We start from the raw sequence: 16,040 nt of genomic DNA on the forward strand, positions 1-16,040 counted from the left end.
GTAGTGAGATGCTTCCATCAAGTCATTGGTTTTCAGAAGCATTAACGACAGGGTAGAAAATTCTCAGCAAAATAGCCTAGATGCAAAACCAACACAGACAGTCAGGAAGTCTAAGCTCCAGCATGACTACCTTGGCTCCCTCACAAATCCACACTTCTGTTTCCATCAGCTGGAAGAGTGCTCTTGTCCTAGCGTTTCAAGATGTTCAACAAAAAAGAGTACTTCCTGTAAACAAAATGCAGCCTTAAAACGTCTATACTGTAGTTCACTGCCACCTTTTTTAAAAAATGAAAGGGACAAAACCCCCTGTAGACACTGTCAATGTGAAGCTCCATCTAGATCAATGTTCCTGTTACATTAAATCACTTATACACCTTTTGGTGACAGTAACAGCTAACATTTCAGGCAAGTTGGACAGATACCTGACTCCAGCAAACCACCAGTATGACATGGCTGAGCAAAAACTAGTGTCTAGATTTGGGGAGTATTTCTAGTGCAGAAGAGGACTAGAGAGGGAGACTCAGTCATTAGCCTGCATAGCACACTCTTCCTTTAAACACTCGGAAGGAGAACTGCTGCCAGAATGAAAGACATCTCAGGATAGGGTCTGTGTGACCTCCACATTCACATATGGATTAATTTGTCCCAGGTTTGGAACATTAATTTTCACAGAACTAGGAGAACACTGCAAAGGGCAATGCAATGCCTAAATGAAAAGACTGGTGTCTTGCAGGAAAAGCAATGGTTTGATTCACAGATGTTGCTGAAGAAATATAACCAGAGGGGAGATGATAGCAGTGCCCAGAGAAACAAATTCTCACAGTATCACCATGATACTATTATTTCCAGCTTTCCACTGTGTTAAACATGCTCATGGGGTTCCAGGGCAGCTCAGTTTTGACCACAAAAGATAGTACAGACCTTCTCAAAGCCAAAGCACCCCCAGAACAGTTAACTAGACATGTCATGGCAGCTCCCCGATGCTAAATTTCATTGCCTGAAAGATGCAGTGTCCTTTTCTGTCATCACATTTCACTGTAAGCAGCTGTCATTGTCTCAGAGATGCCATCAGTCCATTAGGACAGGAGCTCGCTCATGACACCGCAAGTAGGAGAAGCACACACAAGAACTTCTCCACCTCTACGGCTTCTACATAGGACCCCCCAAGCCAACATTTTCTAAGTTAGGAAGTCCAAGAGAAAGATTTCAACAGTATTCAGTGTGTGTTTTCACATCCAATTCAAAAACAAATGCAGTCTGGTGAATTACAACTGCTGAGGAAAATACACTTGGGAAATCAAGATGGGGTTTGTGCACAAATGAGCGTTAAGTGCAGTATTTCGTTAGTAGGGTTCTCCACACAGTAAGACTTAGTGGCAACATTTCTAGCTAGGAGGCTAATGCATATATATGGCAGGAGCTATTGGAAACAGGGTTATTAGATGTCAGTCTGCAAGAAACTACCCTGTTCTCCAAATGTTAAGGATATATCAGCAGATTTTCCATACTCTCTCTCTTATTGCCAGAGGCCATCCTAACTAACCTGTTCTTTCATAAAAGAGAAAAGTTTCCTCATTTAAACTAACATTGATGCAACTGTGACACACAAGCTAACATTGATGCCAGACATGGTTGCTGGGTCACAACAGCTTATTTCAGAAATCCTAGGTACTTTCAGACACTGGTCCAGGCTAATTCATCACCTTCTTGACTGGAAGGCTGGAACACACTTTCCCTGTTAGCAGTTCTTGCTGTGAAGCAGTTACTGATGCAGAACATAAATCCATGGTCTGGAAAAAGTGAAAGAGGAACTCCTACGAACAGGTGAAAGCAAACACAGGGCTATAAATTAATATCCTTTTCACAGGCCTACACTCTTGCCAGCTATCAGGCAGATGCTGCTGCTGAAACAGCATGTGCTGCTAGCAATACTCAGCTCCCCAGGAGCTTATTTGTGCCTTAACTGAGCCGTGGGGAATCCAAGCACCCTCTGACTAAGGCAGCGGAATTGATTTATAGCCCCGGCACTTGGCTGATGCAGAACCACCTTCCCCAGTTCCATCTCTCTGGACATCTATCCCCCCCCGCTTGCTGTCTTTGAATGACACATCTTAGCTCCCGCTGCCTGCATCAGATCTCCCAGGAAGACAGGAAGAGTGACACACATCAGAGATGCCACCTTCTCCTCTATTAAAAGGTTTACCTTTGAGCTCCCTACTGCAGACAAGAAATTTGAACTTATTGTCTTAACATCCAAGTGCCAAGTGCTAGAGAGCCAAAAAAAAAAATCTTCCAGCTGACTGGATCTCTTCAGGTGTGGCAACTTTCAGTTCAGCAGCCTTTACTCTCCTGTTCTGGAAGGTGTGGAGACTGCAAAGCTCAATGTGCTTCCCACTTTGAAATCAGAGCGATGACCCAATTTGTCACTTTTGGGAAACAGCTGCAGCTCCAGCTAGAGGATCCAGTGGAAGAAGGCAGAAAAACATCATCTGTTACAGCAGGATACTACCATAGAGAAGGAAGAGTAACAGTCTCTGAAGGCAGAAGTCTTATCCTAAAGAAGCCCCAGAATGAGCACAGCTGGCAGTCACTGCAAAGCCTGTCCCCTTTTGTGACAGCAGAATTTCACTCCAGGAAAGGTTATTCACAGCCACATCGCTGTCTGTAACTGGCACAGCAGGCTATAGCCTGTCTGCTTTCAGGAGTCCCAAGCAGAGAGATGACTGAGTGTAAGGAAGCTTAGGGTGGAGCTTGGGACTAGAGCAACAAAGTATAGTGCTATAAATCTAGCTTTACAGAGGACGATGAAATAGTTTGCACCGTATCTATATGCATTATGCACCTGGCAACAGCCGGTGTCTATTGTTCCCATTTCACAAGGGATTAAAAAAGCCTTCTCAATCTGAAGTTTTACAAAATGCAAATTGAATTGAGTGTTCGCACAAACCAGCCGTTGACAGCTCCTCCTTTAATCGTAGACGTGCAAAGTTGTAATTTAATCTTTATAAATGCAGACTGTTTTGATTGTTCTGTTGCAATCCTCGGTGGAGCTTTCCCTGCCCTATACAGGTGCTTAGCACTGACGGCAAGCCCTAACATCAATTTCCACTTCCCCAGCAGCCTTCCCCAGCGCATCCCACAGCACTTCAAATGCTGCCTGGCTCCCCAAGGGCTCTGCACCAGCAGCCCTCTCACTCAGGAGGACACGGGGCTCAAGGTTTGCTCAAGGCTGCACAGAGACAGCTAGGAAGGAGTTCAGACTCCAGCCTGCAGCTCCATCCTCTAGCTACCCACAGCCCCTTTTCCAGGTTTCCACATCTAAAACAAGTCTGCATCTGAGAAGTACTTTGTGAAGCACGGTCACTGGAGGCAAGGACAAGCACTGGAACTAGAGCAACATCAACCTGTCTCCATTGTAATAAACTCCCAGCCCATACTGTTAAACCTATGGTTCTTGCTCAGCACGCTCCCATTTGTGATTCAGGCTGAGCTCATAACACACATCCTTGAGTGTTGCCTCTGTAGCCCCAGCACAGAAACTTATCTCGCTTCAGGAGACTTTACCCTGTTGCAGCCAGCATCAGCTCCAGAAGGCAGCTCTTCCAAAACAAGTTCCCAACATTCAGTGGCCACCTATACTACAGCAGTTTTCAGTCCCTTATCAGTCTCTGTGGTACTACCGAAAGCCAGGCAAGTATATGAAAACAGCCATGAGAATTGAAGGCAAGCCTTGCTTTGAAGTTTAATGGACTGATTTTGTTACCAGTTTGTACTTCGAGACAGTCCCTAATCTGCCCAAGAGGACAGCTCTCAGAAGTGGTGGGAAGCAAGACTTGCCTTAGCATTTGCAATGCCAAGAGGGTGGTGAAAAGATTCCTCTGCTCAGGGAGCAGCCAAGGCGATGCAGGGTCATGCTGCCTCCGAGAGGCACAGAGCAGTCCAGGGCCACCAGCAGTAATGGGTAGGATGCCAGCGCACCTCTGTGTCAAGCCTGAAATAAGGGAATTGAAGGATTTTCTCCTATTTCTTACTGAGGTTTCTGGGACTGAATTAGTAATAGGGTTACATCTCTCCAGCAGTAGGTGTTTTTAAAACCAAAGCCCTTCTTTTGTCCTTCTAACGGCCCACCACATGTTGTCCCCGCTCCTCCAATGACGCACAGTTTATTGTATTCTGCATGTTAATAAACAGCACTATACAGCACAAAGTCAGTGCTCCGGAGCTCACCTCCAGCTTCAAATCTCCTTGCAGCAAAGCTGATCAGTCCTTGAAGCCTCTTCAGACCCATTCAGTCTGGCACACTGCATAAAGCAGTCTGAGGCATTAGTAAATTGTGGAGATATGCATCTGGTAAACAAACAAACAAAAAACGGCAAAAAAACCCAACCAAATCAAACCAAACAAAAAAAAAAAAAAAAAGGAGAGAAAGATATCTAAACCATAGAATCCCCTCATCAGTTAGGCAAACTGGCAATTTGCCAACTCCAGAAGACTTTCTTTATAGATTCTTTTAAACTTGGGATTCCAATTTCACCTGGTGGTGCAGCTCAGCTCTTTCTATTTAAACAACAGAATCTGTTTCAAGCCACTAATCACAAGTAGGTGTCTGTAATGAGACCATGAAACCCAACATCCCTCCCTCATTTGCAAAGATATGATGACTTTAAATCAGGGCTTTGCCTTGATGACCCCTTACCTGGAGTTTCACATTCCTGCTACTGTGTGCAACACAGCACTAGCAAGCTTGATACTTTCTACCCCAAAACTCACTACATTTCAGAAGTGAAGTAGCATTATGCCATTTAAAAGTACTTCTGGAGCCCTCACAACATGTTACGGTAATCTAAGAGATTAGGGGGATTTACTGTAGTGGTATCTAGCACCGATGGTACTCAGCATTTTAAAAATATCAAATGCATACATGCCAACAGGTTTCTAATTCTTAACACCACTGCCAGCAGTGCTAAAAAAACAACAAAGCATTTTGTATCTGCCAGTGGTTTTGCTGCTAGTTACAGAAACCAGAACAAGTTGAATAAACCCTGACATCAAAGGCTCAGAATTAGAATACTTTAGGGCATCTAAAACCAACTGCACCCTTCTGTGACTTTCTCTGCAAGTCACTGGTGGAGCCTCCCTGAGCTGCACTTTGGGTTAGTCCCTTGAAGCCTCACCAGGTCACAAAAGGCCATGTGGATTGCGGGGGCAGGGATGAGCATGCAACATTTGAGGTATGACCTCAAGGAAAGGGAAATGGCTTTGTGAGATTACCTGACCAAACTGGATTGCAGCTACCTGAGTTATAAAGGTATTACAATGTGGAACTACCCACGTATTACACTCATTTGTCACAATTTCAAAAACAATACAGTTGTCATGTTTTTCCATCACATTCCGTTCTGGCTCTCAACACTTTTCATCTGCAGTTACCAGACTAAAACACACAGTACAGGTTTTCACAACAGTCTTTGACACTGAACTTCACGCCACCGCCAACTGGGAGTACCCAGTGTCCCCACTGTGGCTGGGAAGAAAGAGGGGCTTCTATCAGAAAAAGCACATAGATGTTCCTGACTAGCAAGCATCATCAGTCTTATATGTCTGCCATCTCAATTTTAGACCGCTAGAGCGGAAATCAGAGAGAACAAGTGCCAAAGAGAAAATGAGACTTTAGTGAGCAATTTTGCTAACTGGTGTAAGACTTGCTTGGCATGCAAAGCACCACAAGACATTCCTGCTCAGGAGATTTCACCAAAAGTACTGGTTTCCTCTCACTTTAGCCTCTCCAGAATAATTGTGCTACATCACCATCAGGCAGGGAGCTACCTTCTTACAAACTGCTGATCTTCCATGTCCAGAAAAGGCAGGTGTGAGAGCCCATCCAGATCATTTATGCCCTGGATTATGTTTTCAGTCTTTCTGTTTGTGTTTGCCCTTCTGGAGCAATTCTTCTGTTGCTGTTTTCTCACTGCCTTGACCCTGTTCTGTGCAACTGCTTCTGCTAGAAACCATGTTGGGAACTTCTCAGATCAGATATGGCAAGGAAAAAGTCTAGTGCCTCCAATATATGAAGTACAAGGCAGTCCAGTCCAGTCATCTGGAGAGTACAGATAAGGCTATGAATTCATTTCATAGAAGGCTATTTTGCCCTTTGACTTGAGAAGGGACCGAAACATCTTTGAAGACACGGGAATAATCAATTGCATGGAAGAGCTAAAATTACATAGGCAGTTAATGGCCAACTATTTTTTTGACTGTGCAGTACCTTTCAACTCCTTAAAGGACATGCAGGCAGGCCAAACACATTGAGAGGGAAAATACCACAAAGTCACAAATTAACACTGAAGTCAGGTTTAATGAATTAGTAAGTGAGGGAAGATGCCAATAACTGGCTAGTACACTTACTTTTTCATGGTGAGGAACTACAGCAAGGTCAAAACAGCTAACAGCTAGGAAGGATTATGTGTTTGCTCTGGCAAGTAGACTCTTTGCAGAATGACACTGGCAAAGATCACATGGTGCTGATAGGCTGAGGTGGCTCATCATCAAATCCCCGGAATTTGCTTACCCCTGGGAATCTCCCACTCTTTGCTCAAGAGAATATAGAAAGAAAAAGGCCTCTTTCCAGTATTTCTGATCTGAACACTGAATAAACCCCACAACAGTCAGCAAAGCAGTACCATGACGTACAAATACACCTGCCCAGAGCACAGATCTGTCTATTCAAACTATGGTTCCTAGAGATCTTTAGGGCTGAAGATGTATAGTGGTATTAAGTCTGTTAAAACAATCCCGTGTCCATCATTTTCAAGGGCCTACAAATCCCCTCAGCATGTAATAATGTTAACATTAATGCTTATAAATAAAAAAGGAGAAAGCACTGAAACGACAGACTAAGAATGGTAATAAACGGACATTAGTGATTAACAAGGTAATAAAGCCTTCAATAGGATTAGGGAAAAAAAAAAAAAAAAGAGCAAAATCTCTTTCAGCTTATTACTTAGCTACTTTTAAGGATATTAAAAATACAAAAAAACAACCCAACAATTTTTTTTAAATTATCTAACACATGAACAGGGTGCCAGAAGAGTCAGGGAGCAGGATAGTAAGTCTGACAGGGGCTCAAGTAAGAATATGCAGGCTGATTAGGTTCAAGTGAATTGGAAGCAACTGAGAGCAGCTGGAAATTCCCCTTCAAATAGAGCTATGTTAAAGCCATGCCTGCCCGATTAATAGAAGATTCTCAGATACTACTGAGGAGTATGAGCTGCCATATTAGAATCTGGCCAAAGACTATTATCTGGGAAGGAAATCTTCATTAAAAGAAAAGTTTGATCCTCAAAATGGTAAAAATGAATGTTCACAATAAAGAAATACCAGTCTCCTTAAACTACTGAAATAACTCAAAGTTGAGAATGACCAGTCCCGAATGTAGTATATGTGTGGGGATACACAAGTTAAATGTCAGCATTAAATATTTCACTGTGGTATACTTCAAAAAACAGGGCCACGAAGGAGGGTGGATTTTGTGTAGAAAAATATTTATGGAGAGAAGAGATAAGAGGAATTAAGTGAACACATATGTGAAAACAAAAGGTACAGCTGGAAGGAAAAAAAAAAGCAAGATGGCACCAGCCAAAAGGCTAGCTTGAACTCCCAGCCCATGCTGAACAGCTAACACAGAATGAAAACAACAAATTCCATTACCCCACAAAAGCCAGACCCTGGCCTCTATCTCGGCCATCTCCCATTACCTCTCATGTACTTACCACGTGGGACGGCTACTGACAGAGGGGAAACCACAGCCCAGCACACAGACCGCAGCTCAGTGGCTAATTGAAAGCAGAGGCAAGAAGTCTCCATCCCTCTCCTCCTTGTGCAGCAAATTGCAGAGCACTGACTAAACACCCTCACTGAGACCATACAGTCCCTCACCACAGTGACATCTCTGTTATTTCTCTACAGTTCACCAGGGCCTATTATTGCTTTGCTTTGTTTGATGTTCTCCCTACGTTGAGAGAAAGCATGAAGGGAGAAAAGTAAAAAGAGAAATCTAACTGTCTTTCAACTTCCTAATCATCTTCCTCAAAATGCTCCATGCATCAGCACTGATTTCATTATCTGCCTGCTGCTAGAGATTTTATTTAAAGAATAACACACAAGGAAGAAAGGATTTAACTCGACCTCCCTGAACTGCTGGGGGATGAATACAACACAGAGCTGACAGTGAAAAGCTCGTTTCCTTTCTGAGACTAACCCAAAGACTATGCAAAATTCCCCTCTATCCAAGCCCCCAGTTTTAAATTGTACTATAAAGGCTTTTCTTTTTTAGGGGCCTGGGTTGCTGCAATCAGTGTATCATCAATGAATGGGGATTGATAACAGTAACCATCACAAAGCATAGCTGTGGGAACAGTGACTCTCAGAGGCAGAACAATACAGGAAAACTGAGTAAATTAAAACCAGTGTTCTTCTATCCAGCTATATCAAGAGGAGAATAAAAAGCAGTAGGGTCTACATTTTTCCCCCACTGCAACAATACAGCATTCAACCTGAGACTTTGGGGTGTTATCAAGTAGGATAATAAACGAAAAGGTTAGTGGAAAGCATGGAAGCATATCATTAAGTAATGAATAAAAATATCATGGACATAAAGATAAATGAATTGCAGAGCAAGATACAGTCAGGACCTTTTAACAGGCACAAGCACGGGATCCCATCCAGTGGAAGGAGCAGTCCAAGGTGACTCATATGAGGTCTGTCCTAGACTGTGTACACAGTTTCTTTTCTGGAAGGTCCAGAGGTGTTGACACAGCTGTGTCTGGGATGATCCACCCCCGGTTTATATGGCAACTCTGTATTTTGTCCACCACAGGCTCCTGCAGAGTCATTTACCTCTCCAGGAGTGATTAACATATAATCCTGTTATTTTATTTTGGGAAATAGGCCATCTCTTCCCTTCCTGAGACCACGCACAGTAGCCTATTTTCAAGAAGCCACATTTACACATTTATGCAATACAAGCAGGACATGAAGAATGCAAACCAGACCAAATTAAGGAATGGAAACCTAACCCTATCACCTTCTTCAAAATCTAAACCAACTGAATTCAATTACCCTATAAAATTTCTACCAACTGTTGAATAAACTGTAATTCCCCAATATCACAGAAAATCCAGCTACACCCAACAGTTCTCCAACAACTAAGTTCACTGCCAAAAACTTCCTGCCCCATTCTAAACACCAGCATCCTCAGAGTCTCCACCATACCTGCTGACAATGCTGCATACTTTCATCATTCATACCCATCCTTTTGCATTTGCTGAACCAAGATATCTGCACGTGATGGTAACATTGGCTTAAGCAAGCCTTGTTTCTCCTCCTCTTGCCCACATCTGAACAAGGAACACAAGAGTCCTGCCTTCACCCCTCATAATGCTTCCACATCATCAATCCCAGTGAGCAAAAGGTACTCCTAAACACCTGCATTTCAGAGGTCAACATGAAGAGGTCATCACATGCCTGGCTTACCTGATCCTCGGAGAGCTGTGATATGTGATTCACTGCAGCATAAGACTCTATCTTCGGGTTGAAGTGATTGATGATGGCTCTGAAACAAAGGAGGGAAATTTTCAGAGGTCTCAGTAACAACTTAGGGATGCATCAGAAATTCCCCGCCAGTCTGAGTCAGTGCACATGGAGCCACAGTCCTGCAAGTAGTTCCTCCCTCACCACACCGCATTGCTTGCTCTGCCGAAGGCACACTCCCTGCTGAGAGGCCAAGGCAGATTCAGTCACAGGCTCACTGGAAGTTGCAAGCACAGACACTGCCCTATGCGTGGCTGCATTTGTCCCAGAAGATGCAGGGCTGTGCTCGTCTCTCTGGCAGAGGGAATTGCTGCCTTACTGGGAACAGGCTGAAAACTGCTCAGCGTTCCAGCAGAGAGACAGCAAACCTGGCCATCGCTGCCCCAGCCTGCTCAGGAACTGCATCTCCTCATCCCTTCCAAAATCAGTATTGCCCAACATTTTGCTCCATAGAACTTTGTTGCCTGGTGTGTTGAAGATGATGGTTTATTGCTTTGGATCTCCACTACGTTTAAAATGTTGTATCTGGCTCTTACCTGTAGTCATCCATCACTGCAGCCACTACTTTGACTGCTTTCCATATTAACTTTAGTCCTCAGCCCCAGTTTAGATCATTAGAGATAACTTACATCACTGTCCCAAACACAGCAACAGAAACACTGATCACTCCTACTTCTCTGTCTAATTTCTCTAATTGCCTGCACTGACATACTCCCTTTCCCTTCTGGGTGGATCTAGAGTCAGGTGTAAGAAATCTGAAATTGAAAGTAAAATAATAACTGGGGGAAAAAAAAACAATAAAATCAAACTGCAGCTGGAATATTTACTCAGCATCTCTTCTGCTTGTCAGGTGCAGCTGAGAAGACAAATAGCAAGACAGTAAAGTCTCCCTGGGCTAGAGTTTACAACTGATCTAAGTTAGGATATTACTCATGAGACCCACTGCTGAGGTAAACGTTCATCACAGGCACAGCCGATGTCAGTGCTCAGCACAGATGCACGATGATTGTGCCTGGAGAACACTTGCTTGGCCAAATTACACTGCCAGCAGCAGTCAGGGCTTTCATTCTCATACTCATCAGCATGAAAATTCACTCCAGCTCCCTCTGTTGCACTTTAATGGGTTCTCTCCTTCCCACACCTCCCTTTGCAGAAGGGCTTTCAGCTGCTTTCTCCAGACCTCATCATGGCTAAGAGGTGAGGCCTGAGTCCAGGAATAAGTGATATTCAGTGGTGCCAATCAGAGCCAGTGGAAGGAAAACCCACCTGGAAGCATCCATACTTCTTTAAATACACAGAAATAAAGAAAAACGGTGTGGAAGGGGTGGGGAGTGGGAGAAGAGTAATTAAAAAGCAAAACAATCCAAACAGAATCTGCAGTTCACTCTTAAGACACACACCTCATCGACACCCCAGATGCAGTCCATGCGCAGGGGCAGCCACTCCAGTGGCTGCTCCTACAGCATCAGTACGTACTGGGGGGCTTCTGCAGTCTCACCAGCCTTGACAGTTGTATCAATAAAGCAAACTCACAGCAGGGGCCCTGCCAGGCTTCCCATACTCCTCCTCCCTCCAGACAAGGGCAAGCAAGCAGGGAGAGGCATGCCCAAACTCTTCCCATTTCAACCCAACTAAAGAAGCAGCTCCTGTAAGTCACAGTCACGCTCTCCATTACCCAGCCTCTCCAACACTGTGGCTTTCAAGTCGCATGTTTCGTGCCTGGCTGGAGTCATATTTACACTCCTACAGGACACACTACAAGCTACTGAAAGAAAAGGGAACACAGCCTTACAACAACTTAACTTCTGGCTTGACAGAAGGTTTGGCAGCTCAGAGGGGTTCAGTGCACTCACATAGTTCCAACATTTACCAGGGAACAGATTTAGCATTCGTTTGTATCCACTGCTGTGAAGCACTTCAACATGGGCCGCCTGCTCACAAGTCCCTGCTCAGATCTGAGCTAGTGGAGCGGCACCTGCAATCACAGCTGGGATTCACCCAGGGAAAGCAAACCCAGCAACCAGCTGCCACTGCAGTAAGAACCGACAGACATTAAGGAAGAGAAAGAATTCAGGTCTCCTTCCTCATTTCCCTAAAGGCAAATGGACAACTCCTCAGTGACAAGAGGAAGTTCAGCTGTTTAATTTTAGAGAGCTCTTTCACTGTGAAGAACTCCTTCCCAATCTGATTTTCTGCAGAGCTGTTTTCCTGAACCTGCAGGCAGCCTGGGGCAGAGGAGCATGAAGAGCTTGGATTCAATCCAGGCTCTGTGGAGCCAGGTTCTCACTGCCCAGCATACGCTACCAAGATCAGGCTCTGCGTGTTGTACAGCTCCTCCTCCTCCTCGCACATCTGCTACGGGACATTCCATCGCTATACCCAGCCCAAGCTGCTGTGCCATAGCAGCGCCTTCCTGCATCAATTACTCTGATATGCCTCCACTATTCTTCCATCTCTCAAAAACCATCTTGTCCCTGGGGTGTACTTTTAGGCAACTGGCCTCCTGGGCTACTGAGTAACAGCTGGAATTTCACTTTCCAACGCTAGCACTCCACAGGCATTTGTTCCTGCAGACAACAGGGGACCGGAGCTTTTAAGCACAGTCTCCCCCTTATAGACAATAGAACAGCAGCTTTGCCATCGTTAGTTCACACACCAGCATGTAACAGCTGAGCCTTGGCAATGTTTTATTTTTACAGTGTGATTGCCTTGATTATTGGGACATCAGCCAGTACCTTTGGGAAGGGGGCAGGGAGCAGTTAAAGCGCTTGGAAAAGATTTGTGATGTGCTGTGCTCCACTGAGATCTTCATATCGATCATGAAAAAAAAAAAAAAAAAAAGAAAGAAAATAAAAACCTTGTGTTTGGTATTCATGAAGCACTAGCATCTTCAATGCATTTGTAAAGTGAGGAAATAGTAAAGTGTCAAGTGAAAGACAAAACACTGCAGTTCCCCAACCAGCCTTTGATAGTGTGTACACACTTACCTATTTCCACGCCGCCAAGTCCCTCAGTGGGGCTGGCTGTCATTTGTCATACAAATTTCAGAGTGCTTTTGGGACACATTCCTCTAGGGACTGAGAGATGTCTGGAGAAGTCAACTCTAGCAACACCACCTCCCCTGAGAGATCCACAGTTCATCAGTCAACTGGCAAGAGGAGACTGTCACAGGGCAAAGGGAAGGATGCTGAACAGGCAGCAGGTGAAACAATGGTTCAGGAATTTAGAAAATGGCTCCCGGTGGCTTGTCTTGAGGTTAATGCTTAGTGCTCTAAGGCAGACCACAAGTGATCTCCACATTCTCTATTCCTCAATATCCCAGTAAGAGTCATTTACATGCTAGCCATCCCAGTACTCTCAGAAAAACACACCTCTCCCATACTTCTTCATGCAACTCTTCAGAGACCAAGCTACCTAGACACTGTGATGCCAGAAGCCATGTAGAGACAGATATGAATGAACCTGTATATTCCTTAGGATGAACAATGTAGGACACTTGCATTTATGTATTTATGTATTTATTGCAGATTTATTGCATCTATTTATTTATTTGGGAAGAAGGGAATGATTTCAGGAAAAATATAGTGTTCCACCCTGATGTAGGAACCTAAGTGCCAAGGAATCATTTATTTCTACTAGCTGTATTAATCACATTATTAGACAGTAAAAGCAGGTCCCATTATAACAGGTATTGTACAAATACATAGTGGTGGAAACCCTCTGTCCCAGAGAGCTAATGATCTCAAATGCAGAAGAACAGGGAAAGCTCAGAAAAGTGGGGTGGCAACAGAAAATATAACAGTGCTGTTACTTACTGAGTGCCATGAAAGATCTCCGTTAGAGATAAACCAAGGATAGAAGAAACACAGAAAAAGAATACTGAAGGAAGAAGCACAGAGACAGGACAAAGGAGACAGAAGGGCAGATAGGATCAAGAAAACCAGAGGTGAAAAGACAGCAGGACAGAGATGATCAGAGCAACAGCAACTGATCCCAGGGCAGTCTGTTCTCTTCAAACTGGAAAGCTCTGACTGGTAGAAAGTTTCTACTTTGGCTGTTCTTGAGCCTGCAAATATTGGCCAGTCCTGAAGTGACTTTCACTAGCACTTTCTCCCTGAAAAACATATGGGCTGGAAGGTGAGAAGCAGAAGAATCTCCATGTTACCCCTATTAGGATTTTTTTTCCCAAACTGGGGATATCCCACCTTGAGCTATGGTGAGAGAAGGTATACCTCCAGGTGAGTTGCATTTCCCCCCTCTCCCCATCTTCATTGCAACAGGGCTTCCTTCTGCAGTGGCTGCAATAGCTCTCCAGCCAGTAAGTAACATTTTAAAAATTGTTTCTATAAAGTCTTTAAAAAATGCCTAGAGTTACTCCTTGATAAACAGAAACAAGCAGTGCTGCTTCAGAGCCGCTCAGAGTAAAAGAACTTCTGAAGATGCAGAGTCTGCTGACTCAAAAGGGCTCCTGTGAAAATGGATTTAGCATGCATGGAAAGAAAATATTTGAATGATTCCTCAATTTAATTTGCCACTAGTTGTAACATCACATGTGAGAACTGAAACACACCAGCAACACTAAGCTAGCGGTCCCTTAATGCCTAGCATCTTCCAGCCCATGTGCACCCACCATGGCATGGAACACCACTTGCCACCTCACAACAAGTTGGTCTGGGTCCAAAGTGCAGGGAGAGCAAAATCCCTACGCTCAGGCAGGCAGCACTTCTTCAGCACGTTTTCTCTGACCTCCAAACTCTCCCCATCAAGTTATTGCAGATGAGCTGTCTAATACCCACTCTGGCTTGACTGCAGCTACATTCCAGAGTCCCATAAGACAACACTGTCCTCTTGTCCTGAGCAGTGAAATTAAGCACTCTGGAGGTGCTGAAAGTAGGCTAAGGGAAGAACAGAAAGGTTGCAAAGCTTATTATAGAGATAGGAATGCTGAGCCATCATTCACTGCATGAACCTGGTCTTTGCACCTACTTTACAGGTCCAGTATGCAGTGCCTGGTATAAAACAGTCTTATGGATACCCAGACATTTCTTGTACAATAAAAGCAGCACCACAAGCTCACTTCTTCCCACATCCTGTTACAGTGGAACAGCAAAACAGCAACACTTGGTTGATATTTACCCCTTCACAAGAAACCAAGGGTGGCTTTATACCCACTACACACATTCACCCTCTCAACTGAACGCTCATGCCAGCGCAGTGCACGGGGCAGTGGTGAGCTCATCTCTGTCTTCATGGGGTAAAGCCGAATACATGACAAAGTCAGCCAGTTCACTTTCCCTCTGCAAATAAAAACTGACAGTATCTGAGATGGACAAATACTCCAGCAGGCATTAAGCTTGCAGTACCATGATGAAGGCTAGGAACAGGAAAAAGCAAGTAACGGCATAGTTGTATTTTATCACACTCCACTTTATAAAGCTGCTTACTACAAAAGGGAGAACCGAGATACAGTGGTTATTGTTCAGGAACAGGAATCAATAAGTGACCAGTTTCTCTCTGTTTTGCTACAGCAGTTCCCCCTCCTTCACACATGCCTTAGCTTCTCCCTTTATAAAATGGGAATAAGAACAATTACCTCCACAAAGTGTTTTAAACCAACAAGGTGAAAAGAGCTCAGAGTGTTTTATTATGTGGTATGTTGGAAACTGCTCAAACACAAGGCAGCAAGTAAATTACACATAATACAGAGACCTGAATGTACACAAACCACCTATCCTCTTCCTCCATTCATGCTGTCACAATCATGGCTGCTGGAGACTTGTGCAAAACTCCCAGCCACAAACCAGCCTTCCTGCGACAAGCTGTGTCTCAGCAAGCTGCTCTTTGGGGCAAGGATCCTGCTGCCACTGCTCTCTTATGCACTCCCAGCACTCAAGACAATAAAACCCCATCTGTTCAGTGCCTACAATTAGATTGAGTTACTCCGTATGTACAGACCCACCTGGCAGGAGGTGAGAGGGTTTAGATTATTTTAACACATGTCCACAAGGCATTGCTATAAAGTACACATACCTGCCATACCTAAGCTGTGCGCATCTATTAAAAGCAAGCAACCCCCCTGGAACGGTGCACTAAATTCTGCCTTCTACTGTGGTTTAACTCCAGTCTGTTAAATTTCTTCTGCTCCTACACTTTAATGAGTACTGACATTAAGCTGAAAGTCCACAACTCACAGGTGGAGGCATTTTCCAGACATGATAATAAACTGCAGGGGAGAATCCAAGACAAAAGGATTTTTTAGTCAAAAGCACTTGCTTTACAGCTCACTGAAAATATCCGAGTCAGCACTGCTGCAATTTCACAGAAGAAATAAGCCTGCTACACCTGTTCAATTCTGCCACACTGAAACCTACTGATTGTGATGACAGGCTCCATGGCAGAGGGAGATACATGGTCTATTTATTTAATAAGGAGGGGACAAAAGAGTGCACACA

The 16,040-nt window shown here is 44.2% G+C and overlaps 1 protein-coding gene across 1 annotated transcript in view; it reads right to left on the reverse strand.

The window, feature by feature from the left end:
* The window catches only part of ARMH3 (armadillo like helical domain containing 3), a 133,266-nt gene that overhangs the window by 24,301 nt on the left and 92,925 nt on the right, over nt 1-16,040 (reverse strand). Inside the window, exon 24 of the mRNA XM_032994163.2 lies at nt 9,532-9,610. Within this exon, the coding sequence (XP_032850054.1) occupies nt 9,532-9,610 (79 nt within the window). The remainder of the gene's footprint in view (nt 1-9,531; nt 9,611-16,040) is intronic.

This window comes from Tyto alba, unplaced genomic scaffold (assembly GCF_018691265.1).
Source record: "Tyto alba isolate M040663 unplaced genomic scaffold, T.alba_DEE_v4.0 Super-Scaffold_1, whole genome shotgun sequence".
NCBI lineage: Eukaryota > Metazoa > Chordata > Aves > Strigiformes > Tytonidae > Tyto > Tyto alba.